Below are 27,649 nucleotides of genomic sequence, written 5' to 3'. Positions count from 1 at the left end.
GCCAAAAACAAAAATAAAAACAAAAAAACTTACATGAGAATACAACATAAGTTCAAAGAACTGGCTGTGGGAGAAAATCCCATGTCTTACTCAGCATGTCCAATACACTGGCAAACACAGTAACTGCCTTACTGTGTAAAAGGAACATCGGATTCTCATCATTTCCCAAAGCAGCAGAAAGGACATGGGGCATCTCTAAAAGGTAGCATTTAAAGCTTCCTGTAGAGAGAAAGAGGCTTGTCACAAGGAAGGCACTAACCAGTTGGTTTCTCTCTTCACAGAGGACAGAACAAATCTCAATTATTCCTCTCAATAGGGCACAGGATGCTGAAAAACTACGGTGCTACTTGCTGGCTAAGCTGGATATACAACATAGAAAGAGAGGGTATTTCTGTGTAAAAATGGTTCTATCTCAACTCCCCGAAGTTATTTACAGGTAGACAGGTAGACGTGAGCTAGCCTAGTGAACAGCAAGTTTCATCTTCCCTCCCACCCCTGAACTCTAACACAGACATAGACACACACACACACACTCTCTCTCTCCCCGCCCCCCTTCTCTCCCACTCACTCACAGCCCTTTCCCCCAACTTGCTCTCTGAGATTTCACACCAAACAATGAACCAGTACATGTAAATGTCTTTAAAAGAAAAATGTTTGTATGCTCACACACCATTTTGTATTTAAAGGCGCCTTCAAATTTAAGCCCTCGGTGACAGGATCCCCTGTTGTCTATCACTACAACCACATAACCCAGAGAGGCTAGGGTATTCAAGCGGAAATACTTGACTCCTTTAAACCGATTATTCACCAACTGCACCTGAGAAAGAAATACAACTTCAGTGAAATTTATTATACAGTAGCATAAAAAAGCATAAGAGGAAGGATGCTGTGAAAAGCAGAAAGCTTGAATTTTTTGCATTATTCTGCTTTTAAAATGAAGCTTTATTTTCTTGTGGCAAGAACACTTACCACAAGATGTACCCTCTTAATGAAATTTTAAATGTACAATACAGTATCATTAACTATAGGACAGTTTTGTACAGATCTCTAGAACTTATTCATCTTGCATAATTGAGACTTTGCACTCAGTGATTAGCAACTCCCCGTACCCCCTCCCTGACTTATTTTTATTTTTTATTTTTTTTTATTATTTTTATTTTTTTAAAGATTTTATTTATTTATTTGACAGAGATAGACAGCCAGCGAGAGAGGGAACACAAGCAGGGGGAGTGGGAGAGGAAGAAGCAGGCTCATAGCGGAGGAGCCTGATGTGGGGCCCGACCCCGGAGCGCCGGGATCACGCCCTGAGCCGAAGGCAGACGCTTAACCGATGTGCCACCCAGGCGCCCCATCCCTGACTTATTTTTAAATTAACTTAAATTTCTCATGTTTATGTTGTTTCTTTTTCTTTTTTAACTTCACATTCAAGGTTCAGGGCAATTACAGAGCAACTATAGACTTTAAAGATATTCATTACGTACGAGACAAGAGATTTAACCTACTCCATGGAAAAAGTTACTAAAGTTACTAAAATCGTTACTGCTACCCTGAAGAACTGTGTCATTCAAATGACAGAGACAAGGATAAGTAAGATCACTTTTCTTCCCTACCCGTCTCTTCTGGGGTTGTCTCTGACCAGCTGCAAAAAATTTAGTATTTTAATGAAACACTGTGACCAGTCCAGCCTCCTTTTTCCTGTTACACAAATCAGTGCAAAAGGTAGGATAATTCTTAAATCATTCATCATGCCATCATACTTCAAAATGACTGAGAACTAAATGTAGTTTAGTGCCTCAACAGAAATAAACTAGTGAAAAGAGGACTTCATCGTTTAAAAAATTTTTCATTTATTTAAGTAATCTCTACATCCAACGTGGAGCTTGAACTCACGACCCTGAGATCAAGAGTCACATGCTCTTTGACTGAGCCAGCCAGGTGCCCCAAAAAGAGGATGTTAATTAGTAGAGAGAGAATTTCCGGGTTTAGTAGACACTAAGATAGACATTAAACAATGACAAAAAAGGGTTCTGGCAAAAATGAAAGAAGTTTATTTATTTATTTTTTTAAGATTTATGTATTTAGAGAGAGCGAGCATGTGTGCGATTGGGGGGGAGGGGCAGAGGGAGAGAGGGAGAATCCCAAGCAGAGTCCCCACTGAGCATGGAGATCTACGCAGGGCTCCAACTCACAACTGTGAGATCATGACCTGAGCCAAAACCAAGACTGGGACGCTTCACAGACTGAGCCACCCAGGCACCCTAAAAATGAAAAGTTTTTTCTGGCCAAAACCAACGGGAAAACCAAATCAGCCACTTAAATAAGAATCAACACCATCTTCACGCAATAAATACATACTGAGCATTTATTAGGATAGACTGGGGTGTACATGCTATGTGTAGAGAATCTTTTCTCTTTGAATTTCTGTATATTCAGTACCTTTATAACAACTGCCTAACTGGTCTTCCTGTTTCTACTCTTGTCCTCCTACAGTCTATTCACACGGTAGCTGAGGGATGATTTTAAAATGTAAATTACATAAGACTTTATAGCTTAGCTCCCTCCAATCGTAAAGAGTTTAGACCTTACTCTAAGATCCTTAACATTGCCTTAAGGCCTTATATTATCTGGCCCTTGGCTATTTCTGTGGCTTCATCTCATACCAAATCCCTACTGTACACTATGCTCTAACCTTATTATCAACTACACCAACTTGATTCTAACCCCCAGGACCTTGACATTTACTGTTCCCTCTGTCTGGAATGCTCTTCCCTCAGATCTTTAAGGTAGTTCACTCCTTCTCACCTTAGGTACCCTCAGAGACCTTCCCTGAACTTTCTATCAGAACTCCCATTTTAGTCTCTGCCATCCTCTTTCCCAATAATTATTCATTGCACTTCCATTATATTAAGTTATATCATTTACATGTCTAGCCATTTATTATTTTCCTCATTAAGCTCCATGAGGGTGGGACATTAGTCTGATTTGTTCACTATGGTATCCTCACCCCCTAGAATAGTACCTGGTACATAACAGGAACTCAATGACTATTTGCTGAATGAATGAATGAAAAATGGAGATAGGAGAATAATGTTTTCCCTTTCTTTTTAAAAAAATTATTTTTTGTTTTAATTTCATTATAGTTAAGAGTGTTTTCCCTTTCTCTCTTGGGAAGAGGGGCAAAAAGGGAGGGAGCTGAAAAAAGAAGTACTAGGCACAAAACACAAAAATGAGGATTTAAAGAAAACTACTTCAGGGTGGCTGGGTGGCACAGTAGGATGGGCGTCCGACTCTTGGTTTCTGCTTGGGTCCTGGTCTCAGGGTCCTGGGACCAAGCCCCATGCCTGGCTCTGTGCTTAGAAGGTAGTCTGCTTGAGGACTCTCTCCCCCTCTCCCTCTGCACCACATCCCCCCAGTGCTCACACTCACTCTCTCTCAAATAAATAAATAAATCTTTAAAGAAAAAAAAAAAAGAAAACCACTTCATTTCTTTGCCTGTTGCCACACACAAAAATGGCCTCAATTGCCTGATACGAACATTTCCCCCAAGAGCCAGTGTTTGTGCCTTTGCAGCCGGAGGCCTGCTACTTCTGGAGGAACGTACTTAAACATAATGCCCTTTGGCATTGAGAATTCAGAAGTCTCCAGCATCAGTTCTTCAAAACCTGTGGCCTGCTATCACTTAGCCTGCTTTCTTGTACATTTATATTTATAAAAGTATCTGGCACATAGGAAACATCACAAGGATTTGTTAAAAAAAATTTTTTTTAAAGCATACAGCTGTTATCAATAAAGAGTTTAAAGAACTAAGCCTATTTGTTTTTCTTGGATTTCATTTTTGTCCAACTATAGACACTGCTGCATTTAGCAACAAAGTAAATCACTTCGTATTACAAATTGTTGACACTGTTGCCAATCAACAGATTCCCACTTTGACCTGAATATACACCAAGAACGAACACAGTTTGGACTGATAATAAGATTTAATAAAAAATTTATTTTTATTTATTTATTATTTTTTATTTGAAAGAGAGAGAAAGAATAAGCACAAGCAGAGGAAGAGGCAGAGGGAGAAGCAGACTTCCCATCCAGCAGGAATCCTGATGCGGGGCTCAATCCCAGGATCCCAGGACCATGACCTGAGCTGAAGATGGACGCTTAACCGACTGAGCCACCCAGGTGCCCCCTGTGGCTTTTTAAACATAATTAGTAATAAGGAGTAATATAAAGGAGTCCCCTAGTTTTAAAGGTCTACATAAGCAGTTTATAGTGTGTTTGTCACATATCTCATATATCATTTCTTCACTGGAAACGAGAAGCATCCTTCTTACTTAGCCTTAATATCAAAATAATATACTAAAACACGTAAAGCTTCTGAGAGTGTTTTATAATTTCTCTCTTGAATTTCTTTGTATTAAGCCTTTATTTTTTTAAGGATTTATTTATTTGAGAGAGAGAGAGAGAGAGAGAGAACACGTGGGCAGCGGAAGAGAAGCAGACCCCCTGCTGAGCAGGGAACTGGACACGGGGCTAGGGCTTGATTTCACCAACCTGAGGTCACGACCTGAGCCAAAACCAAGAGTCAGATACTTAACCAACTGAGCCACCTGGGTGCCAAGACTTTTAAAGTTTACAAAGATTTGGCTTCAAGTTTTTAACAGAAGGCTAATTTAACTGTTTATAATTTTATCATTTATGTATAGATGAGTATAATACAAATGTGAATCATGTTCTGTTTGTAAAACACACTTAACAATGGCAAAGTGATTTAACTTGATATATGATTGCCACTGCTGAGATTTTGTGGCTTATGCAGTTATTTTGCTTTTATTTTATTTTTGGATGTCTTTTTCTCTTTTTTTCTGTTTTTAAAGTAAGCTCTACACCCAAAGTGGGGCTTGAACTCATGACCCTGAGATCAAGAGCTGAGTGCTCTACTGACTGAGCCAGCCAAGGGTCCCTATTTTTTGGATGTCTTAGCATCTAGATACATTTCCAGATACTGAATAACTGGATATAATTATAAAGGATATTTACAGGAGTCAAGAGCTACGTTATAAAAACAGTATAATTATATTCTAATTTCTTCAAGGGCCCAACAATAAGGTATATAATCAATAAACATTTTTTAAAAAGTGCCAATTAACCAATGTACCTACCCTAAATACTTTACTGAGAGTCAACAGGATTTACTTAATATTCACATGCTAATATTTAATTCAGAGAAAGGAAAATCCAGGTGTAAACTTCTTACAATGCTGAAGAGTAGTACAGCAGTTGCCTTAACTAGATGATCAAAGTATTCTAGTCTGTCTGAGAGATATAGACTTAGCATGTACAGGGGGAATTCATTAGGCTACCAAGCCTTCTGAAAAGATCTATTAAGGTTCTTTTTATTTACTAAGACAGTTAACTATTTAATTTCATTTCCCAAACAAGTTTTTCTCTACATAAAAGACAACATATTTACCTGCTGACATGAATATTACATTCCCCATGACAGTTACAGTCCTACTGTGAATTAAGAAATTGACACTGATTTATAAATTAGCCATGTAACAAAACCCAACTTCTAAATAGGAATTAGGACATAAGCCAGAGTCAATAACAGCAGAGGCCCAACAATGCTCAAATCTTAACTTGAACAACTGACTAGACATTTAAAAAATAAATCACCTAAACACACACACACACACACACACACACACGTATGTATATAAATATGCCCACCTGAGAGGTGGGTGGGAGGACGGGTGAAATAAGTGATGGGGATTAAGGAGTGCAGTTGTTGTGATGAGCACTGGGTGATCTACAGAATTGCTGAATCACTATACTGTACACCTGAAACTAATATAATGCTGTATGTTAACTATATGGGAGTTAAAATAAAATTAAATTAAAAGAATTAAATATGCCCACCTGAGGACCACCATATATGAACAGCACAGTGGGGTATTTCTTTCCAGGTTGCAGATCATGAGGTTTGTACAGCATCCCATACAATGTAAACCCAGTAGTACTTTCAAAAGAGAAAATCTCTGGAGGGGTGTAGTCAGGAAGAGGACCTATGAGGAGAAAACAAAAAAAAGTACATAAAAAGAGTTTTTATGGGAGCTCTGCAATCTGAGAGCAAGGAAAAGAAACCATAAATCCACAACCCCCGACACAAATAAATGACCATCCCCCTTTCAGGTGATAAGCAAGAAATTACGCAAGAACATTTATCTTTAAAAAAGAAAATCTAGGGGGCGCCTGGGTGGCTCAGTCGTTAAGCATCTGCCTTCGGCACAGGGCGTGATCCCAGAGTCCTGGGACCGAACCCCATATCAGGCTCCTCCTCTGGGAGCCTGCTTCTTCCTCTCCCACTCCCCCTGCCTGTGTTCCCTCTCTCGCTAGCTGTGTCTCTCTCTGTCAAATAAATAAATAAAATCTTTAAAAAAAAAAAAAAAAAAGAAAATCTAATGAACATATTATTTGAAAAGTAGATACATAATATTCTGAATAATCCTTGGAGCCCAGGAGGCATTTAGATGCAGAACTATACAAATACTTCATGCTTGGTTTAGTGTAACTTAATGATGGGTACGCCATATACCTGATCAGAAAACTCAATTTAACTTGCTCACAGCAGGTGCTCAATAAACATCTGTTCCTGATCATTAGAGAATAAGCCTAACCAGGATCCAGAAAAAATGAAAGTCATGATCAGTCTTTGGTTTACCAAAGCTATACAGACCTATCCTAAGTCTGTGTACACTGGATGATGTTAAAATCCAAACAGAGATCATCACCATATTACAAACTCTACTTGTGGACATTAGAACCTACCCTGTGGTTTTGCACTGATTTCTTAATCCCTTAGCACCTATTCATGAGTGAAAATACTTAATAGGAAAAAGGATTTGGGGAGAAAGTAAAGATACATAAAATTATTCTATTTTTTGTTTTAGAAATCAAGCATTTAAAAAATACATAATTCACAGTGCTCTTCACTCCCATACAGAACAAGTGTTCTATCTTTTATTAAGACAGCCTATAGTAAGTGCTTTAAAAGTTAAGTAAGCTACCAGCTGGTTATTCCCTAAAGCTGCAGCTTCCCTGCTCAGTCTTACTAATTCTGTGTACATTATCTTCATCTGTTTATCTAGGAAATTACCCAAACATGTGAACAAATCGTTTCCTAGCTGATATTGTGACTATTTTATTCTTATTTTCAAAAAGGCCTCCGGGGCATCTGGCTGGTTCAGTTGGAAGATCGTGCAACTCTTGATCTAGGGGTCATGAGTTTGAGTCCCACATTGGGTGTAAAGATTGCTTAAGTAAAATAAAATAAAATTAGAAAACCTCAAAAGGGCCTTCCAGATCTGCTCCTGCCTGGAATGGGAGGTAACCCATCTTATCTGGTAGTTGATAGAATAGGAAGGGTGAGATCCTTCAGGAACTCAGCAGCTCAGGGAAAGTGGTGGTGAGCAATGAGAAATGTGGACATAGAACAGGTTTAGTGCACTTATGTACTAATCCTACTGAAAATCAGGTTCAGGGAGATGAGTACCTGCTGAATCCAAAATGGTGGCCCAAAATTCCTTTGTTTTGCAAGTTGGGTCATCTTCAGGACTTGATAGCTTGTAAAGGGACACACAGTGTGGATTCTTCTGGTTACTATACTTGCTTATGAAGAAGTCACAATGCTAGAGAAAGGAGAAACAATTACTTTTTCCCCATGGAAAAGTAAAAAAGCTGCTACATCTGTACCGGTGCTAGAGCATGAGTAAGGTGAGGTCTGACAATTTATGTCCATATGCAATGCTGAAGTTAAGAGCAGACTTTTTAGTGGCACCTGAGTGGCTCAGTTGGTTAAGCATCTGCCTTTGGCTCAGGTCATGATCTCAGGATCCTGGGATCGAGCCCCACATCGGGCTTCCTTCTCAGCCAAGAGCCTGAGTCTCACTCTCCTTCTGCCTCTCCCCCCTGCTTGTGTGCACTCTCTTTCTCTCTCTCAAATAAATAAATAAAATCTTAAAAAAAAAAAAAGAGTGGACTTCCAGTTTTTCCTCAGATTATCAGACTTGCGCAAGACAATTTCACTGATTTTCACATTACTCTAAAGGAGTATTACATGAGCAGAAGGTTTTTTATATGATAGGAAACTGTTTTCCAACAGGGACTTAATACCTGGCTGATGCAGCAAGAGTGGGAATAGCCACGGTCAGTCAGCCTTGTCACCTCTCCAGGGTTTACATAACTGACCACATATAGGTGATGTTCCAAAGGAGAGTCCTTGGTGCCTTCAAAATATACCAGCTTCCTGACTTCATCAACCTGGATCTATCAAAAAAACAATAGAAAAATCAGTGCTAGCAGGACCCTGACCAGGCTAGTAATTCAACAAACAATTCCCAATTTTATTTAGAACCATCTGAGTTACCCTTTGACTTGTGCCTCTTAAAAAATTTTGCCACCAATGGTAATAAACCTGAGTTGGTTTTGCTTATGACTTTTATCTAAGAAAAGATCTTGTCCACAAGGAAAAAGGACACTTGAATTGCATGCTATTGTTAAGTTTCCTATATGGTTGAAATATGGGCTTTTCTTAAAATGCAAGAGTTATTTCATTAAAATGACAACACTTCACAGGGAAAAAACGTAACTATATTGCAGCTTAGGTCAACCATTCATGCACACTTAAGAGAGTCTAATTTTAGAACCCTGTATATTTCTCAGTGCAGTATTATCTTAGGCAGTACTTTTTTTGGTCTTTTGTACAAACCTGCAAAAGTATTTTATCTTTTGGGTTGGGAAATAACTGAACTCAATGACAGTTTCAATACTGGTATAGTTTATAAATAAGTATGGATAAGATCTTTTAAGTTTTCATTCAGAACTCAAAAAAACTATAAGTAAACTCAAAGCTGAATTCATTTAATATTCTTCACAAATTACAGTTAAGAGTCTAAATAAATGGCTTTTATTGTTCCTTTAAGAAATCTTCTACCAGCCGACTCAAACAGTGTTTAATGAAATTCAAATTTTTTTACACAGCAAAGAAAACATAGACACATTTTCAAAAGCAAGTATTTTTAAATGCCACACTTTCTCCAGGAAGCTGCTTCATCATTAAATATTTTTTAGCATACACAGGTACAGAAATAAACACAGTTGAGATTAAGTAGGCCCACATGACACATACAGAAAGGATACAAGTGAGAGGAAATGCCAGAACAAACATTCATGAAGTTTCACAGGTATGTGTTAATCTGCGCAGAAGGTTAGGACAGGTTCTGCTCTTGACCTAGCAGCTGGGAGTCAGGCCTTTCAAAACTGAAGAAATAACTGGTTAATTTCTCACCCCTGATTTAAAGGTTCTTCTCTTTGTTTTCATGCGGCTACTTTATTAAACAGAAGTATCAGAATCACCTTGAGGGGTTTGTTAAACAGATTGGTGGGTTCTGCCACCAGACTTTCTGATTCAGAAGGTCTGGTGTGGGCCCAAGAATTTATATTTCTAAAATGTTCCCAGGTGATGCTTAGGCTGTGCAGCTGGTCCAAGGACCATACTTTGAGAATCACTCACCAACAGTGAGGAGCTCATGGGCGTAAAGGTCTCAAAGCTTTACCCAATTATTGCCATTAAAAATCTTTGGGTGGGAACAAGGTCACTGGCAAAAGCAGAGAAGGTAACTTAAAATAAGGCTAGGATAGAGGGGATATGGAAGAGTAAGAAAGAGAGGCACAAACGCATTACTAAGTAAGCACGACAGAAAGAAAGAAGAAAACGGATGCACGTAACTGCAAATAAGAGAAAGACGTTTCGGTTGCCGAAATAAGACTCAGATCTGTGTAAATACAATTCTGTGGGTTCCCTCAGCATTACCAACCATTGCACAGCAGGAAATTAACCACAGCGTAATTTTTTGTTATCAGAACTTAGAATTCCATGGTAAGATTCTTCTCAAATGACAATAACACCCAAGGTCCCTAAACAGAAAAAATATATCTGGATATATAACCAGAAGGCCATGTGAGACTCTCAGTGGAAATCAGACTTTAATGGTTACCTACGATATCCTAAAGTTTTTACCAACAAAACCAAACCTGAGACCTGGATCTTCACTTGTTCTCCTTAACCTCCTTCGGGACTGTAAGTGACTTCCACAGCAGCCAGTACATAACCCTTTAATAAATCTCCAAATCAGGGGCGCCTGGGTGGCTCAGTCAGTTAAGCGCTGCCTTCGGCTCAGGTCATGATCCCAGGGTCCTGGGATCAAGCCCCACATCAGGCTCCTTGCTCAAAAGGAAGCCTGCTTCTTCTCCTCCCTCTGCCTGCCACTCCCCCTACTTGTGTGCTCACTCACTCTCTTCTCTTCCTCTGATAACAAATAGAATCTTGAAAAAAAAAAAACACCTCCAAATTAATTTGAGGAAATCAAAGGCCTTCCCTAAATCCTGATGGCATACATCAACTTAACTGAAGGTATCACACACATAAAGGATGGAGTTCTTAGAGCTCTCAGGAAACTGACCACCTAACTAAAAGTTCAAACAAACACAAGGTACTATGAAAGGCAAAAAAAAAAAATTAGAATTCATTGAATTGCTACAGAAAGCTGCATGCTGGGGTGTGTGTGTGGATTTTCCTCCTTTTCCATATCAACATACACTCTGTATGTATGTCCACCACTCTTTGAGGGTTGTGGATAAAACTTTAAATTTGTGACATAAGATAAACAGGTAAGTTTAAAGAGAATCACTCCCTCGGAAGTAGTAAATGCAATTTCTAATGTAGAAATGACACGAGCAGTCTATAAGAGATATAAAAATAATTTTCAAACGATATCCCACTCACAACGTTTGCAGACTCAGAAAATGTGGACCAGCCCTTTCCTTATTAGGTAGCAACACTATATTTGAAAATGGTGAACTTAAGTAACCAGAACACATCTAATAGCAGGACTATAAAATGAGTGATTTATAATTTAAACGAAGATTCTTCCTTTCTAAAACTTGAGTTCTTGTAGGCCCTAACTTAATATTGTCAACACTGGTGTCATATGAAGTTGTAGTACTGCTTTTTTGTACTGAATAAACACAGCAAATGTTGAGCAAACATATCAGTAGAATAAAAGAGCATACATTAGATCCATGCCGGCCAAGAACTTCCCATTCACCACTGGTAATTGCTACTTCCTCTTTGACAGGACACTTGAAATCACCTAAAGATAGACATAGTTATCATTCAGCACTCTGTATCAGACTATAAGCAAACGAAACAATGAAGAACATTACTCTAAAACTCCTTTTTCCAAAAGTACATTAAGCAATTCAAGTTATACCTGGGGTAATGAAAATGTTTTGAAACTAGACACAGGTGGTGACTGCACAACACTGTGAATGTACTAAATGCCACTGTTCATCTTATTTTTCTTAATGTTTTAACTTTTAGTTTTTTAGAAAAAGTAATCTCTATGCCCGAGGCTCGAACTCAAGACTCCGAGATCAAGAATGAGATGCCCCACCAACTAAGCCACCCAGGCGCCCTGCCACTATTCATTTTAAAATGTTTGTTCAAGGGGTGCCTGGGTGGCTCAGTCGGCTGAGCTTCTGACTCTTGATTTCAACTCAGGTCATGATCTCAGGTTTGTGAGATTGAGCCCCGAGACAGGCTCTGCACTCAGTAGGGAGTTGGCTTGAGATTCTCTCTCTCCCTCTCTACCCCGTAAATAAATAAATCTTAAAAAATAAAATTTGTTTAAAATGTTCATTTTAAAGTGGTGAATTTAATGTTATGTGAATTTCACCTTAATTTTTAAAAAGGCTGTAGTTAAAAAAATTCCAAGCTATGAGTCTTCACAATACAATGGAATAATGGTTGAAGGATCCATATAAATCAAGTGAAAACAGCAAAACAGATTTTGATGGCAAAGCCAAAAAAGAACTCAAAAGCAATTGTATTCCTAGACCTAGAAATCTAATGGGTTGACAAGGCATTTCCTCTAAAAATGCAACAAACTACTTAAAAAGCCATAAAAGAAAAATTTTTATACAATTGTTCTGCATCTGCCAAAAAATACACTGGGTATTACCACGGTGAATGCTAACATGCCCCATTTGTCTTTATGAGAGCCTGTCTGGTAAAGAAGACTGTCTCAGTGGCCAGTGGCCAAAGGAGGAGGTTAAAAAATGGAAACCATTTCTCTTTGCCTAGTAGCACTGTGGGAAGAGACAGTTGGGGACAGGCTGAGATGGTGAGATGGTACAGGGTCTTAACTAGGGTCCCCATAAGGTTAAAAAAGTTGATTTATTTTTTCTTAGACACAAATTCATGTCCAGAAAATATTATTTAACATATACATACCAAGTACTAATTGTTTCACATTACAGCCACTTGAGGAAGAGGGAGGAGGAAGATAAAGTGGATATCAAGGAAAAAGGAAGATTTGGAGCAAGAAAGTCTAAGAAGAAAGGAGGGGAAGGGAAAGAAGAGACAGATAAACTGAGGGGCCCAGAAAGAGACGCTGAGAGGGAACAAAGAGGCTAGGCTTCAGAGACAAATGTTAACTTCCTACACTCTTCAACAGGAGTATAAAGTTTTAAGTTACATTAAGTTAACATTTTATTACTGTTCCCCAAATATTGTTTTAGTTAATTAACTACTATTCACAGCTCTTTGAACAGTCTTCATCACTAAAATTTCTGGAGGGTGCCTGGGTGGCTCAGTTGGTTAAGTGTCTGCCTTTGGCTCAGCTCATGATCCCATCCCTGGGATGGAGCCCTGAACTGGGCTCCCTGCTCAGTGGGGAGTCTGCTTCTCCCTCTTCCCCTTCCCCCTGCTCATTCACTAAAATTTCTGGAATTTCGTAAGCGGACTGAATTTATCAACAACAAAAGAGCTGGTAAAAGCAATTTCATACTAAGGGTCAAGTTAAACTAAGGCTGTCAAGGAAGAAATTCTTCATCTTGGATATACAAGATCCAGTTTGCCTTAAAAAAATTAGGCTAAGGAAAGGAACAGAGTCATGGGCAGTATTTGTTTTGCTAGTCGTAAGATGTAGCTCATGTTCCCCAAATAAGAATGATATTTAAAAGGCCTTGTTGAGAAAAACACGCAACCCACTTGAAAAGCTGGCACAGGATTCAAACAGACATTTCTCCAAAGAAGATATACAAATGGATAATAACACATGAAAAGATGTACAATGTTAGTAGTCATTAGGGAAATGCAAATCAAAGGCACAATGACATACCACTTCATACCACTTCACTAGGAGGGCTATATCCAAAACAAACATACAAACAAACAAGTCACACAGAAAATAACAAGTGCTGGTAAGGATGTTGATAAACTGGAGCCCTTGCGCACTGCTAATGGGAATGTAAAATGGTGCAGCTGCCCCAGAAAAGAGTATGGTGGCTCCTCAAAATATTAAAAATAGAACTGTCATATGGTCCAGTAATTTCACTTCCGGGTATACACCCAAAACAACTGAAAGCAGGGTCTCAAAACAGATATCTGTACACCCATGTTCATAGCAGCATTAGTCACAATAGCCAAAATGTGGAAGGGACCTAAGTGTCTGTAGACAGATGAATGGAAGACACAATGTGGTCCATACATACAGTTGAATTTATTCAGCCTTAAAAGGGAAGGACATTCTCACATATGCTATGACATGGATAAAACTTGAGGACATTATGCAAAGTGAAGTAAGTCAGACATAAAAAGGCAAATACTGTATAATTCCACTTATATGAAGTATCTAGAGTAGTCAAAATGATAGAGACAGGAAGTAGTCGCCCGCGGTTGAGGAGAGGGGGCAATAAGCTAAACTGGGTATTATTTATTGCACCGTTTCAGTTTTTTTTTTTTTTTAAAGATTTTATTTATTTATTCGACAGAGATAGAGACAGCCAGCGAGAGAGGGAACACAAGCAGGGGGAGTGGGAGAGGAAGAAGCAGGCTCCTAGCGGAGGAGCCTGATGTGGGGCTCGATCCCATAACGCCAGGATCACGCCCTGAGCCAAAGGCAGACGCTTAACCGCTGTGCCACCCAGGCGCCCCTGCACTGTTTCAGTTTTGGAAGACGAAAAAAGTTCTGGAGGTGGATGGCAGTTACGGTTGCATAACAATATGAATATACTTGATGCCACTAAACAGTACACTGAAATAGTTACAGCGGTAGATTTTATGTCTATTTTGCCACAATTTTTAAAAAATGGCTATGTTGAGTCTGTTAAGTTACAAATGGAGGTTTAACATATAACATTATCATAAAGTGCCTACCATTCCAACACTAACTCCGTATTATTAAAGTAGAAAACTGTAACTCAATTAAAAAAACAAAAACAAAAACAGGAGAGCTACTGGATATACCATTTCACTTTTTCTAGGCTTACATCTCCTTTCTGTATTTCCCAAAAGGAAAACCGTCACTTTTTAAAGAGAAATCAACTCCAGCTGACATAATATTTCATTTCACTTTGGATAACATAATTATATCAATCTGAAGAGCTATAGCCATATTAACTTCAGTGTAGGTGTAGACAGTATTAAAAAGAAAAAAAAAGACAAAAAAACTAGTAGGGGTGCCTGGGTGGCTCAGTCAGTTAAGCAGCCAACTCTTGATTTCTGCTCAGGTCATGATCCCAGGGTCCTGAGATAGAGCCCTATGTTGGGCTCCCTCTCAGCGGGGAGTCTGCTTCTTCCCCTCCCTCTGCTCCTCCCCCTGACTCGTGCTCTCTCCCTACACTGGTGCTCTCTCTAATAAATAAATAATCTTTAAAAAAGTATGTAAAAAACAAAAACAAAACTAGTATGTAAAAATATCTAATAACCAAATAACATTTTAAAAACAGCTTTTTAAAATCTAAATAGGACATGGGCTCACTTTAAGCAAGGCAAAGTAGAAAGCAAAAATAAGTAATTCCATTCCCAGAGATTACTCACTATTAATGGTTTCTTACATATCCATCAAGAATTTTGTCCTGTGATTTCATGTATGTATTTATATTTTAGCTTAACTTACGTATTAAGTTTAATGAAGCAAGTACCGATACTTATAAAGTATATAAAGTATACAAAAGAGACATTATATTACCTTGCCCCTCCCACTTTCTGCCCCCAACATATATATATATATATATATATATTTTTTTTTTTTCCCCTTTTTCTAAATAAAAAAGGATTTCTTACTTGGGGCAGGCAGCCCACCACTGGATCGTTTATATTTGCTCTCCTTTAAAATGGATGTGATTTTGTATAAATGACGGAAACCTGTTTTGCATTCAGAGGCAAAAATAAATTCAATTTCGTCTTCATGACTTTGGGGAAAAACATGAAAGATGTCATGGATCTGTAAAATGAATAGCTTAATTTACTACACACATTAATGAAAATACTACATAAACAATTCAATTAAGTTAGAGAAAGAAGAATTACTTGATAAATACATTCTGAAACGTAAATAACTGTCAGTGCTAGGGGGTACTGTATATTTACAATATAGATTTTGTCTGTTCCTTTCAGATTTATCTCACGTTATGTTCCCAAATAGTGAAAAAAGAAAAATACGACCAAAAGCTTTTTCTTACTCATCATCTCTATAATCCTTTGAAACATGGCATGAGGCTTAATGATATAAATCTTATTACAGAATCTTATTACTTATTCTTATCCAAAATCTTGTTACTTTTCTTTTCCAAAGAGAAATACTGTAACAGTTGAAGGGTGAATCATATAAAGCCTGTACTCAGCCAGGGCGTGACCTGGCTTTATTTATCTTATATCTTATTTAAGTTTTTCCCACTAAATTGGAAAATGAAAAATTCAATCCCAACTGGTAAATTTTGGTATAGTTTGCCAACTTAAAAGAGAGAGTCTCTTCCTGACTTCTACGGAGGTCCTCCTCAGAGGCACTGATGAGGCTGTTTTTCAATACCTGATGTGTCCAGGAAGAAGGGCAAATTTGCAGCCAAGGAGATGTCATTTCAATGACATCTACTTTCCATCTACAAACATTCCAATTTGGAATGTTCAAACTAAGCAAATAATATTCATGGTTACTCTGAATTTAAAAAATCCGTTTTGATAGTTTGCTATAAATCTTTACTTGCTTTAGCATTCTAAGAAAATACATAACCAAGTACAGTAAAGCATACATACATTTATCCAGATGTCTGTAGTTTCTTCATAGATAATTAGTGGTGTCACAGAGTCAGGCACTGACTCGATGAGTCTCTGTCTTTCCATGGCATCATCTTCTACTGGGATAAATAATTCAGGTGAGATCAACACTATCTGTAGGCGAGTCTGGGAGCGATCTAGTAGAATGGACCAAGCACTATTTAAACAAACAAACAAAAAAAGTACCAAAAATAAAGCCATCTCTCAGAAAATGAATATTCCCCTACTCTCTCCTCTAGTACCATCCATTATTTCTGTAATCACAATTAAAGAATTGCTTTAGTAGATGTTAAATTATCACTTACAAATGGCTAATTAAAAGTATTAGCTTATTCTGTACTTATTTTTTAAAGTTAGGCTTGAGTTTTTTAAAAATGAGTTTTTTAAAAAATGGTTTTCTTTAAACTCCTACAACCACAGTTGACCTATGAAATTGTTTTCTCCCATTAGTGTCGACAATTGGCGGCCTTGTGAAACTCCTGTTGTCTATCTTAGGAACTATATGTAATCACCTTCACATAAAACTCTACAAAAATTTTTGCTTAAATTATATAATAAAAAAATATAGACACCCTTACATGTGAGCCCTAAAGTCATACAATTTTACCACACACACACAAAAAAACCCCACTGAAACCACGACTGGCTATGTAAAAGACAGAATGAAAATGCAATGCCCCCGTGCTTACAGGATTACAAATCCGCAAGTCCACTTAGCTCAGGAAAAATTCTCTGTGCAGAAATAACTACTCTGCAAATTTACATGTGAAGGCATCTCCAACTGAGGGGCGAGCCTAATAACATAAACATTTCTAATGTTTTGGATTCTAAATTACTTGTAAAGAAGTGACAATTTAACATACGCACTATTTTCCCTCTGGAGTCCATCCAGCTCTGGCAATATATTCAACTCCTTCAAACAGAATCTCAAAGGGTTGAATCAGTTCCTTATCTATGACATCGATAATCTATTAAAAAAGAAAAAAAGACATTGAGTTACAGAAGACTTAGATCAGTAACTAGTTTACTAGTCTCCCTAAATCATCATCTTTAACAGCATGACATTTTTTCAGACTTAGGTATTTAAAAAGGCATGAGGGACACAACGAAACCGGCAGTAAGTTGTGGGTTACCTATACGGGTGTGCTCTTCATTTCTAAAAAAGTTCTAAGCACAAGAATTAGCACAGTCTAAAAGTCTTTTCCTATGAGTTTATACTAACAGAGCCCTTGCTACTAACTAGTAAAAACAAGTTTTAATCACTTTATTTAGACTCTAGTATCAAAGAAAAATAATAATCCCTAGTTTCTTATATTTTAGCCTAAAATATGATTTGTGTAATATATTAGTGAAATAGCCCTAAGTAAGCAAACTTTTCTCCTTTAAAAATCCAGCCAACACAAAAATCTTTTTTTAAAAAAGGGCAAAGGATCTGAATAGATAGTTCTCCAACAAAGATATACAAATGGCCAATAAGCACATGAAAAGGTGCTCAACGTCATTAGCCATCAGGAAAATTTAAGTCAAAATCACAACGAGATACAACTTCAAACCTACTAGGATGGCTATAATAAATAAGACAAACAACAGAAGTGGTGATGAGGATGTGGAGATTGGAACCCTCACACAATGAGAATGTAAAATAGTGTAAACACTTTGGGCAAACAGTCTGGCAGTTTCTCAAAAGGTTAAACATGGAGCTATCATATGGCTGAGCAATTCCACTTCTCGGTATCTACCAAGAGAAGTGAAAACATACACACACATTCATGATTATTCATAAGAGCCAAAAGGTGGAACGCCCTAATTGTCTGTAACTGATAAGCAGGTAAATAAAATGTGATACAGCCACGCGATGGAATATTAGTGGGTGATAAAAAGCAAGAAAGTACTGGGGCACTTGGCTGGCTCAGTCAGAAGAGCACGAGACTCTTGACCTCGGGGTTGTGAGTCTGAGCCCCACGTTGGGTATAGAGATTACTTAAATAAATAAATAAATACTTAAAAAAAAAAAAAGGCAAGATAGTGCTGACACATGGTGCAATACAGATGAAGCTTGAAGACATGATGCTAAGTGAAAGAAACCAGACTAGATACTGTATGATTCCATTTATATGAAGTGTCCAGAATAGGCAAACCTACAGACAGAAAGTAGATCATTGGTTGCCCAGTGTCATGGGACATAGGAAGATTGGAGGGTGATGATTAAGGGATGTGGGTTTTTTTTGGGGTGATGAAAATGTTCTAAAATTGACTGTGGTGAGGAACTAAGATGGCGGAGGAGTAGGAGACACCGTTTTCAGCCGGTCCCCCGAGTCGAGCTGGAGAGGTACCAGACCAGCCTAAACAACCACGGAACCAGCCTGAGACGCAGGAAGATGCATCTGGATCTCTACAAATGAACATCTCCAGCGCTGAGTATTGAGGTACGAAGCGGGGAGCCATGAAACTGTGCACAGATATCGGAAGATAAATGGAAGGGGGAGGGAGCCGCCGCATTCGGGCGCCGGAAGCGGTAGCCACTTGCACGGGAGAGCGGGCGGGCTCGAGGTCGGCACCCGCAAAACAGCAGACTGAGACCGTGAGCCGGGTGCGTGCGCCACCAGGCATCTCGCGGAACACCGGAATCCCGGTGCGCTCACTGGATCCAGACTGAGACCTGGAAATCCGGGAGCGCGCGGGGCGGCTGGCGGCTGGCGGCTGGCGGCGTTAGAAACACAAAGGACAGAGACGCGCCGGCCCTGGAAGTGAGGGCTGGGACGCCGGGTGTGGGGCGCACATCCCGGGACGCTGCAGGGTTGAGCAGCACCAACAGTAGCAGAGTTAAAGTGGCCAGAACATTCGTAGAGAACGGGCCGCAATCCCTCTGTTCTGTGACAGAGGCTGAAATTCGGCCGCTGCTGCTCTGACTCTCAGAAGAGGCACAGCAAACCGCCAGGGAAAGCCGCCAGAGAACAAAAGCCTGGAAATACCGGCTCACAGGGTGCCCATCCCCATCCCCCTCACAGGGGACATGGAGACTCTACCCAAACAGGGTTGCCTGAGTATCGGCGCGGCAGGCCCCTCCCCCAGAAGGCAGAAGGCAGGCTGAAAAATCAAGAAGCCCACAACCCGGGCGCCTGGGTGGCGCCGTCATTGAGCGCCCGTCTTCGGCTTAGGGCGTGATCCCGGCGTTCCGGAAAGGAGTCCCTCATCGGGCTCCTCCGCTGGGAGCCTGCTTCTTCCTCTCCCACTCCCCTGCTTCTGTTCCCTCTCTCACTGGTTGGCTGCCACATAAATAAATAAACAAAATCTTTAAAGAAGAAGCCCACATCCCTAAGATCCCTATAAAACAAGGGGCACGGCCTGGGACCCAGTCAATAATTTGGGCTCTGGACAACCCCGCAACCTCTCCTCATCAGAATGACAAGAAGGAGAAGCCCCCCCCAGCAAAGAAAAGACAGTGAGTCTGTGGCCTCTGCCACAGAAATAATCGATATGGATGTAACCAAAGTATCAGAAATGGAATTCAGAGTAACGATGGTCAAAATGATGAGTAGAATTGAAAAAAGTATTAACGAAAAGGTTACTGAGAATATAGAATCCCTAAGGACAGAAATGAGAGCGAATCTGACAGAAATTAAAAATTCTATGAGCCAAATGCAGGCAAAACCAGAGGCTCTGACGGCCAGGGTCACAGAAGCAGAGGAACGGGTTAGTGAATTGGAGGATGGGTTAATAGAGGAAAAAACCAAAATAGAAGCTGCTCTTAAAAAAATCCAAGCCCACGAATGTAGGTTACGGGAGATTACTGACTCGATGAAATGATCCAATGTTAGAATCATCGGCATCCCTGAGGGGGTGGAGAAAAACAGAGGTCTAGAAGAGATATTTGAACAAATTGTAGCTGAAAACTTCCCTAATCTAGCGAGGGAAACAAACATTCGTGTCCAAGAGGCAGAGAGGACCCCTCCCAAGCTCAACCATGACAAACCTACGCCACGTCACGTCACGGTGCAATTCGCAAATATTAGATGCAAGGATACAGTATTGAAAGCGGCCAGGGCAAAGAAATTTCTCACGTACCAAGGCAAAGGCATCAGAATTACGTCAGACCTGTCTACACAGACCTGGAATGAGAGAAAGGGTTGGGGGAGCATATTTAAAGCTCTTTCAGAGAAAAACATGCAGCCAAGGATCCTTTATCCAGCAAGGCTGTCATTCAGAATTGATGGAGAAATAAAGACATTTCAGAATCGCCAGTCACTAACCAATTTCGTAACCACGAAACCAGCCCTACAGGAGATATTACGGGGGGTTCTATAAAAGTAAAAAGGCCCCAAGAGTGATACAGAACAGAAAGTCACAGCCAATACAAACAAAGACTTTACTGGCAACATGGCATCATTAAAATCATATCTCTCAGTACTCAGTCTTAATGTTAATGGCTTAAATGCTCCCATAAAACACCACAGGGTTGCAGATTGGATAAAAAGAAATGACCCATCCATTTGCTGTCTACAAGAGACTCATTTCGAACCCAAAGATGCATTCAGACTGAGAGTAAGGGGATGGAGTACCATCTTTCACGCAAATGGACCTCAAAAGAAAGCTGGGGGTACCAATTCTCATATCAGATAAATTGGATTTCAAACTACAGACTATAGTTAGAGACGCAGAAGGGCACTATATTATTCTTAAAGGAAGTATTCAACAAGTGGATATGACAATTATAAATATATATGCCCCCAACAGGGGAGCAGCAAGATACACAAGCCAACTCTTAACCAGAATAAAGAGACATATACATAAAAATACATTAATAGTAGGGGACCTCAACACTCCACTCTCAAAAATAGACAGAACACCCTGGCAAAAACTAAGCAAAGAATCAAAGGCTTTGAATGCCATACTCGACGAGTTGGACCTCATAGATATATATAGAACACCACACCCCAGAACCAAAGAATACTCATTCTATTCTAATGCCCATGGAACATTCTCAAGAATAGACCATGTTCTGGGACACAAAACAGGTCTCAACCGATACCAAAAGATTGAAATTATCCCCTGCATATTCTCAGACCACAATGCTCTGAAATTGGAACTCAACCACAAGGAAAAATTTGGAAGAAACTCAAACACTTGGAGACTAAGAACCATCCTGCTCAGGAATGACTCGATAAACCAGGAAATCAAAAATCAAATTAAACAATTTATGGAGACCAATGAGAATGAAAATACAACAGTCTAAAACCTATGGGATACTGCAAAGGCAGTCCTAAGGGGGAAATACATAGCCATCCAAGCCTCACTCAAAAGAATAGAAAAATCTAAAATGCAGTTTTTATATTCTCACCTCAAGAAGCTGGAACAGCAACAGAGGGACAGGCCTAATCCACGCACGAGGAAGCAGTTGACCAAAATTAGAGCTGAAATCAATCAAGCAGAAACCAGAAGTACAGTAGAGCAGATCAACAGGACTAGAAGCTGGTTCTTTGAGAGAATCAATAAAATTGACAGACCACTGGCAACACTTATCCAAAAGAAAAGAGAAAGGACCCAGATTATTAAAATTATGAATGAAAAAGGAGAGGTCACGACGAACACCAGTGAAATTGGAAGGATTATTAGAAATTTTTATCAACAGCTATACGCCAATAAACTAAGCAATCTGGAAGAGATGGAATCCTTCCTGGAAACCTATAAACTACCAAGATTGAAACAGGAAGAAATTGATTCCTTAAACAGGCCAATTAATTATGAAGAAATTGAGTCAGTGATAAACAACCTTCCAAATAACAAAACTCCAGGCCCGGACGGTTTTCCTGGGGAATTCTACCAAACATTCAAAGAAGAAATAATACCTATTCTCCTAAAGCTATTTCAAAAAATAGAAACAGAAGGAAAGCTACCAAACTCATTCTATGAGGCCAATATTACCTTGATCCCCAAACCAGGCAAAGACCCCCTCAAAAAGGAGAATTACAGACCGATCTCCCTAACGAATATGGACGCCAAAATCCTCAACAAGATACTTGCTAATAGAATCCAACAGTACATTAAAAGGATTATCCATCACGATCAAGTGGGATTCATACCTGGGATGCAAGCGTGGTTCAATATTCGCAAATCAATCAGTGTGATACATCATATCAACAAGAAAAGACTCAGGAACCATATGATCCTCTCAATCGATGCCGAAAAAGCATTTGACAAAACACAGCATCCTTTCCTGATTAAAACCCTTCAGAGTGTAGGAATAGAAGGTACATTTCTCAATCTCATAAAAGCCATCTATGAAAAGCCTACTGCAAATATTAGTCTCAATGGGGAAAAGCTGGAAGCCTTTCCCTTAAGATCAGGAACTCGACAAGGATGCCCACTCTCGCCACTATTATTCAACATAGTACTAGAAGTCCTTGCAACAGCAATCAGACGACAAAAAGGGATCAAAGGTATTCAAATCGGCAAAGAAGAAGTCAAAATGTCTCTCTTCGCAGATGACATGATACTCTATATGGAAAACCCAAAAGAAGCCACTCCCAAACTATTAGAAGTTATAGAGCAATTCAGTAACGTGGCGGGATACAAAATCAATGCTCAGAAATCAGTTGCATTTCTATACACGAATAACGAGACTGAAGAAAGAGAAATTAGGGAATCCATCCCATTTACAATAGCACCAAAAACCATACGTTACCTTGGAATTAACTTAACCAGAGACGTAAAGGACCTATATTCTAGAAACTATAAATCACTCTTGAAAGACATTGAGGAAGACATAAAAAGATGGAAAGATATTCCATGCTCATGGATCGGAAGAATTAACATAGTTAAAATGTCCATGCTACCCAGAGCAATCTACACTTTCAATGCTATCCCGATCAAAATACCAAGGACATTTTTCAAAGAACTGGAACAAACAGTCCTTAAATTTGTATGGAAACAGAAAAGGCCCCGAATCTCCAAGGAACTGTTGAAAAGGAAAAACAAAGCTGGGGGCATTACAATGCCAGATTTCGAGCTGTGATCACAAAGACAGCATGGTACTGGCACAAAAACAGACACATAGACCAATGGAACAGAATAGAGAGCCCAGAAATGGACCCTCGGCTCTTTGGGCAACTAATCTTTGATAAAGCAGGAAAAAACATCCGTGGGAAAAAGACGGTCTCTTCAATAAATGGTGCTGGGAAAATTGGACAGCTACATGCAAAAGAATGAAACTTGACCACTATCTCACACCATACACAAAAATAAACTCCAAATGGATGAAAGACCTCGATGTGAGACAGGAATCCATCAAAATTCTAGAGGAGAACATAGGCAGCAACCTCTACGACATCGGCCAAAGCAACCTTTTTCATGACACATCCCCAAAGGCAAGAGAAACAAAAGATAAAATGAATTTATGGGACTTCATCAAGATTAAAAGTTTCTGCACAGCCAAGGAAACAGAAAAACTAAGAGGCAGCCCACGGAATGGGAGAATATATTTGCAAATGACACTACAGATAAAGGACTGGTATCCAAGATCTACAAAGAACTTCTCAAACTCAATACACGAGAAACAAATAAACAAATCAAAAAATGGGCAGAAGATATGAACAGACACTTTTCCAATGAAGACATACAAATGGCTAACAGACACATGAAAAAATGTTCAAAATCATTAGCCATCAAGGAAATTCAAATCAAAACCACACTGAGATACCACCTTACGCCAGTTAGAATGGCAAAAATAGACAAGGCAAGAGACAACAATTGTTGGAGAGGATGTGGAGAAAGGGGATCCCTCCTACATTGTTGGTGGGAATGCAAGTTGGTACAGCCACTCTGGAAAACAGTGTGGAGGTCCCTTAAAAAGTTAAAAATTGAGCTACCCTATGATCCAGCCATTGCACTACTGGGTGTTTACCCCAAAGATACAGACGTAGTGAAGAGAAGGGCCATATGCACCCCAATGTTCATAGCAGCAATGTTTACAATAGTTAATCATGGAAGGAGCCGAGATGCCCTTCAACAGATGACTGGATTAAGAAGTTGTGGTCCATATATACAATGGAATATTACTCAGCTATCAGAAAGAACGAGTTCTCAACATTTGCTACAACATGGACGGCACTGGAGGAGATAATGCTAAGTGAAATAAGTCAAGCAGAGAAAGACAACTATCATATGATTTCTCTCATCTATGGAACATAATAACTAGGATGATCGGTAGGGGAAGAAAGGGATAAAGAAAGCGGGGGTAATCAGAAGGGGGAATGAAACATGAGAGACTATGGACTATGAGAAACAAACTGAGGGCCTCAGAGGGGAGGGGGGTGGGGGAATGGGATAGGCTGGTGATGGGTAGTAAGGAGGGCACGTATTGCATGGTGCACTGGGTGTTATACACAACTAATGAATCATCGAGCCTTATATCGGAAACCGGGGATGTACTGTATGGTGACTAACATAATATAATAAAAAATCATTAAAAAAAAAATTGACTGTGGTGATGGTTGCATGAGTCTGTGAATATACTAAAAGCCATTCTAAACTTTAAAAGAGTGAACTATATTGTGTATGAATTATATCTCAATAAAGCTATTAAAAAAAGTCGAGCAGAGAAAACTGGGTTTTTTGTTTTGTTTTGTTTTTTAAGTAGGCTCCATACCCAGCATGGAGCTCAATGCGGGGCTGGACTCACCACCCTGAGATCAAGACCTGATCTGAGATCAAGAGTCAGATGCTTAACTGACTGAGCCACCCAGACGCCCCAAGAAGACTGTTTTAATTAATCTTGTGTGCATTCAGCTTAATAAGCATATGACTATCCAAATGGAAAGCAGCAATACAAGAGAAATGTGGGATATCCAACACAGAAGGTAAGTCAGAGCCAATGACTGCTATTTTGTAAACACTGATCTAGAATTAACAATGGCAAAGAAGAAAAACTTTTGGAAAGGAGTGGTAAGTATGCATATCCCTATATTCCTATCTTGGAAACCAGCAAAAAGTTTCCAAAGCACCGTCCACAGATATCTCAGCAAGCTAAATGAGTTCAAAAATTAAGAAGTATATCTAAGATATCTACTAGACTGACCAGTTAAGCGACACAAAAAGTTAGCTCAACATTTTATACTTACCCTTCCTTCAGCATCAATCATTATTTCTGACATCTTAAAGGTGACTTTTGGATTTGCTGTGCCTTTAGAAAGAGACATGAATAGTAATGCATAATCAAAACTATTCAAACTAATTTTGCCAGATCAATCCCCTTTATCCTTCAGTTAAGTCAGAAATGTTGTAGAGTCAGGGCTTTTACAGTGTTAGAATCTCAGAACTCCAACTCAAATTCATAATTCTCAACATAGGTATCAAAAAAAAAAAAGAGGGAGAATGGAAAACGTCCAGAGTCAATATGAAATAAATAAGAGAAATTCTGTATCATTTTGTAATTGAAATGTAAACAGCAAAATAGGAAAAAAATTACTAACTTATTAAGAACATAATCCCTTAAAAAAAAAAAAAAAAAAAGAACATAATCCCTTAAACATCTTTATTTCCCAGCAAAAACTCCTCTTTTTTCATTCCTTCAAGTAACCAGCTTTGTGCACTTCCCAACCTTTGAGAAGAATTAAATAAGAGCAGCCTATAATTAAGAGATCTACTTCAGTGACAATTAATGAATAACCTACCTTTATTAAGGCTGTAAATATCTGATGTTGACCATACCTTTGGATGACTGCAGAGAGAATCTTGTTTGGAAAGTAGAAAGGAGTGACTATAAATGTCAATGGAATATAGTACCTGTTTTAGGATAACGGAATGAATCTGCCCTCCTTGTTTCCAACATAGGGGATGTAACATGAATAATTTCCACCTCGGACTCATCATTTTCTTCATATAGAATTCTCAGAATTTTGCTGCCACTGGGAGCTTTTAAAAGGAATTTAAATATTGAAAATTTAGAAGAATTACTCCAGAGAGTAATCATAACTGACCATTCCCTCTAGTGGTATATTTCCCATAGTGAAAAATAATTTATGTATAAAATATGCTGCCTTTTGTATATGAATGTATCACCAGTCTTTGCACTAGGAAGGTGAGTTACTACTAAACCACTTTTGCTGGTTAAAGGAAGGCAAAACCTGAACATAATTATGTACATGTACATATATATGTATACATTTAAAATTTAAGTAGGCTCCATGCCCAACATGGGGCTTGAACTCATGACCTGGTGATCAAGAGTCACATGCTCTACTGACTGAGTCAGCCAGGTGCCCCTGTACCTATACGTATTTAAAACAGGGGAAACACACTTATGAAGGACTTCAGTCCGTGTACTCCTTAAAATGCATTCCTTGTTGAAAAATGAATTACTCAATTATATTTATAATATTTCCTATAACAAAATAAATGCTTAAAAAAAAAAAGATTTTAGGGGCGCCTGGGTGGCACAGCGGTTAAGTGTCTGCCTTCGGCTCAGGGCATGATCCCGGTGTTGTGGGATTGAGCCCCACATCAGGCTCCTCCGCTATGAGCCTGCTTCTTCCTCTCCCACTCCCCCTGCTTGTGTTCCCTCTCTCGCTGGCTGTCTCTATCTCTGTCGAATAAATAAATAAAATCTTTAAAAAAAAAAAAAGATTTTATTTATTTATTTGAGAGAAAGAGAGAGAGCAGAGGGGAGAAGAAAAGGGAGAGGGGGAGAGAGCCCCAAGACCAAGACCTGAGTCAAAACTAAGAGTTGGACACCCAACCAACTGCGCCACCCAGACACCCTGAAAATAAATGCTATTTAAAGAATCCAGTTTTCTCTTAATGGTTTCTCTAATTCACGTCAAAATCTTGTTCTAACAAACAGTTATGGCAAAACATTTTACATCTTAAAATTAAATGCCCAAATCTAAGACATGGCTTAAAAATAAGTATTTTTCATGCTCCCTTAGAGAAATGTTCAAAATACGAGCTGCTGGGGCTCTTAGTCAGTAAAGCAAGCAACTCTTTATCTCAGGGTTGTGAATTCAAGCCCCACACTGGGAAAAGAGCTTACTTAAAAAAACAAAAATGGTAGCTGCAATCCATTACTGTGTCATGAAATTTATTAATGGGTAATAACAAGCATTTAAAATATACAACGAACAAAAAATATGCAATATCAGAGTACATTACACATAAAGGTAAGTACTGCTTCATGAAATTTGTTTTTAGTTTTTGTATATAATATATGTATCAAGTATTAGGCTACAATATAAAGCAAATTTCTAGCCGGATCTTCAGAGAAAGCTGTTTCACAGGCAATAAAATACTTGTGAATTCATCCAGAAAAGGGAGGAATTTGTGCCCTTTTCCTGATCCATTCCATACACTAATTTGGCCATACATTCATGCAGACACTCAAGTCAATCCTAAGTTTTTATAGCATTGCATCAAGGTATAGTATTTTTTTTATTTCGTCACCAATATTGCCACCAAGACCAGCCTCTAGATGAAAGACTGGCA

The 27,649-nt window shown here is 39.0% G+C and overlaps 1 protein-coding gene across 4 annotated transcripts in view; it reads right to left on the bottom strand.

Moving 5' to 3' along the window:
* The window catches only part of DPP8 (dipeptidyl peptidase 8), a 70,096-nt gene that overhangs the window by 9,859 nt on the left and 32,588 nt on the right, over positions 1-27,649 (bottom strand). For 3 of the 4 annotated variants that reach the window (XM_045810626.2, XM_087856849.1, XM_045810627.2), the window contains 10 exons: positions 25,955-26,083; positions 25,291-25,352; positions 17,042-17,142; positions 16,154-16,331; positions 15,185-15,344; positions 11,128-11,207; positions 8,170-8,322; positions 7,550-7,685; positions 5,917-6,062; positions 671-817 (listed from right to left, as the gene is read on the bottom strand). In XM_045810626.2, the coding sequence (XP_045666582.1) occupies positions 671-817; positions 5,917-6,062; positions 7,550-7,685; positions 8,170-8,322; positions 11,128-11,207; positions 15,185-15,344; positions 16,154-16,331; positions 17,042-17,142; positions 25,291-25,352; positions 25,955-26,083 (1,292 nt within the window). Of the gene's footprint in view, positions 1-59; positions 220-670; positions 818-5,916; positions 6,063-7,549; positions 7,686-8,169; positions 8,323-11,127; positions 11,208-15,184; positions 15,345-16,153; positions 16,332-17,041; positions 17,143-25,290; positions 25,353-25,954; positions 26,084-27,649 lie in introns of those variants that run through there. The other variant, XM_045810628.2, reaches the window with a different exon arrangement.

Source organism: Ursus americanus, chromosome 28 (genome assembly GCF_024610735.1).
Source record: "Ursus americanus isolate L20-20 chromosome 28, mUrsAme1.1.p, whole genome shotgun sequence".
NCBI lineage: Eukaryota > Metazoa > Chordata > Mammalia > Carnivora > Ursidae > Ursus > Ursus americanus.
Note: the sequence above shows the minus strand (reverse complement) of the source record. Positions and strands in the feature narration are given on the sequence as shown.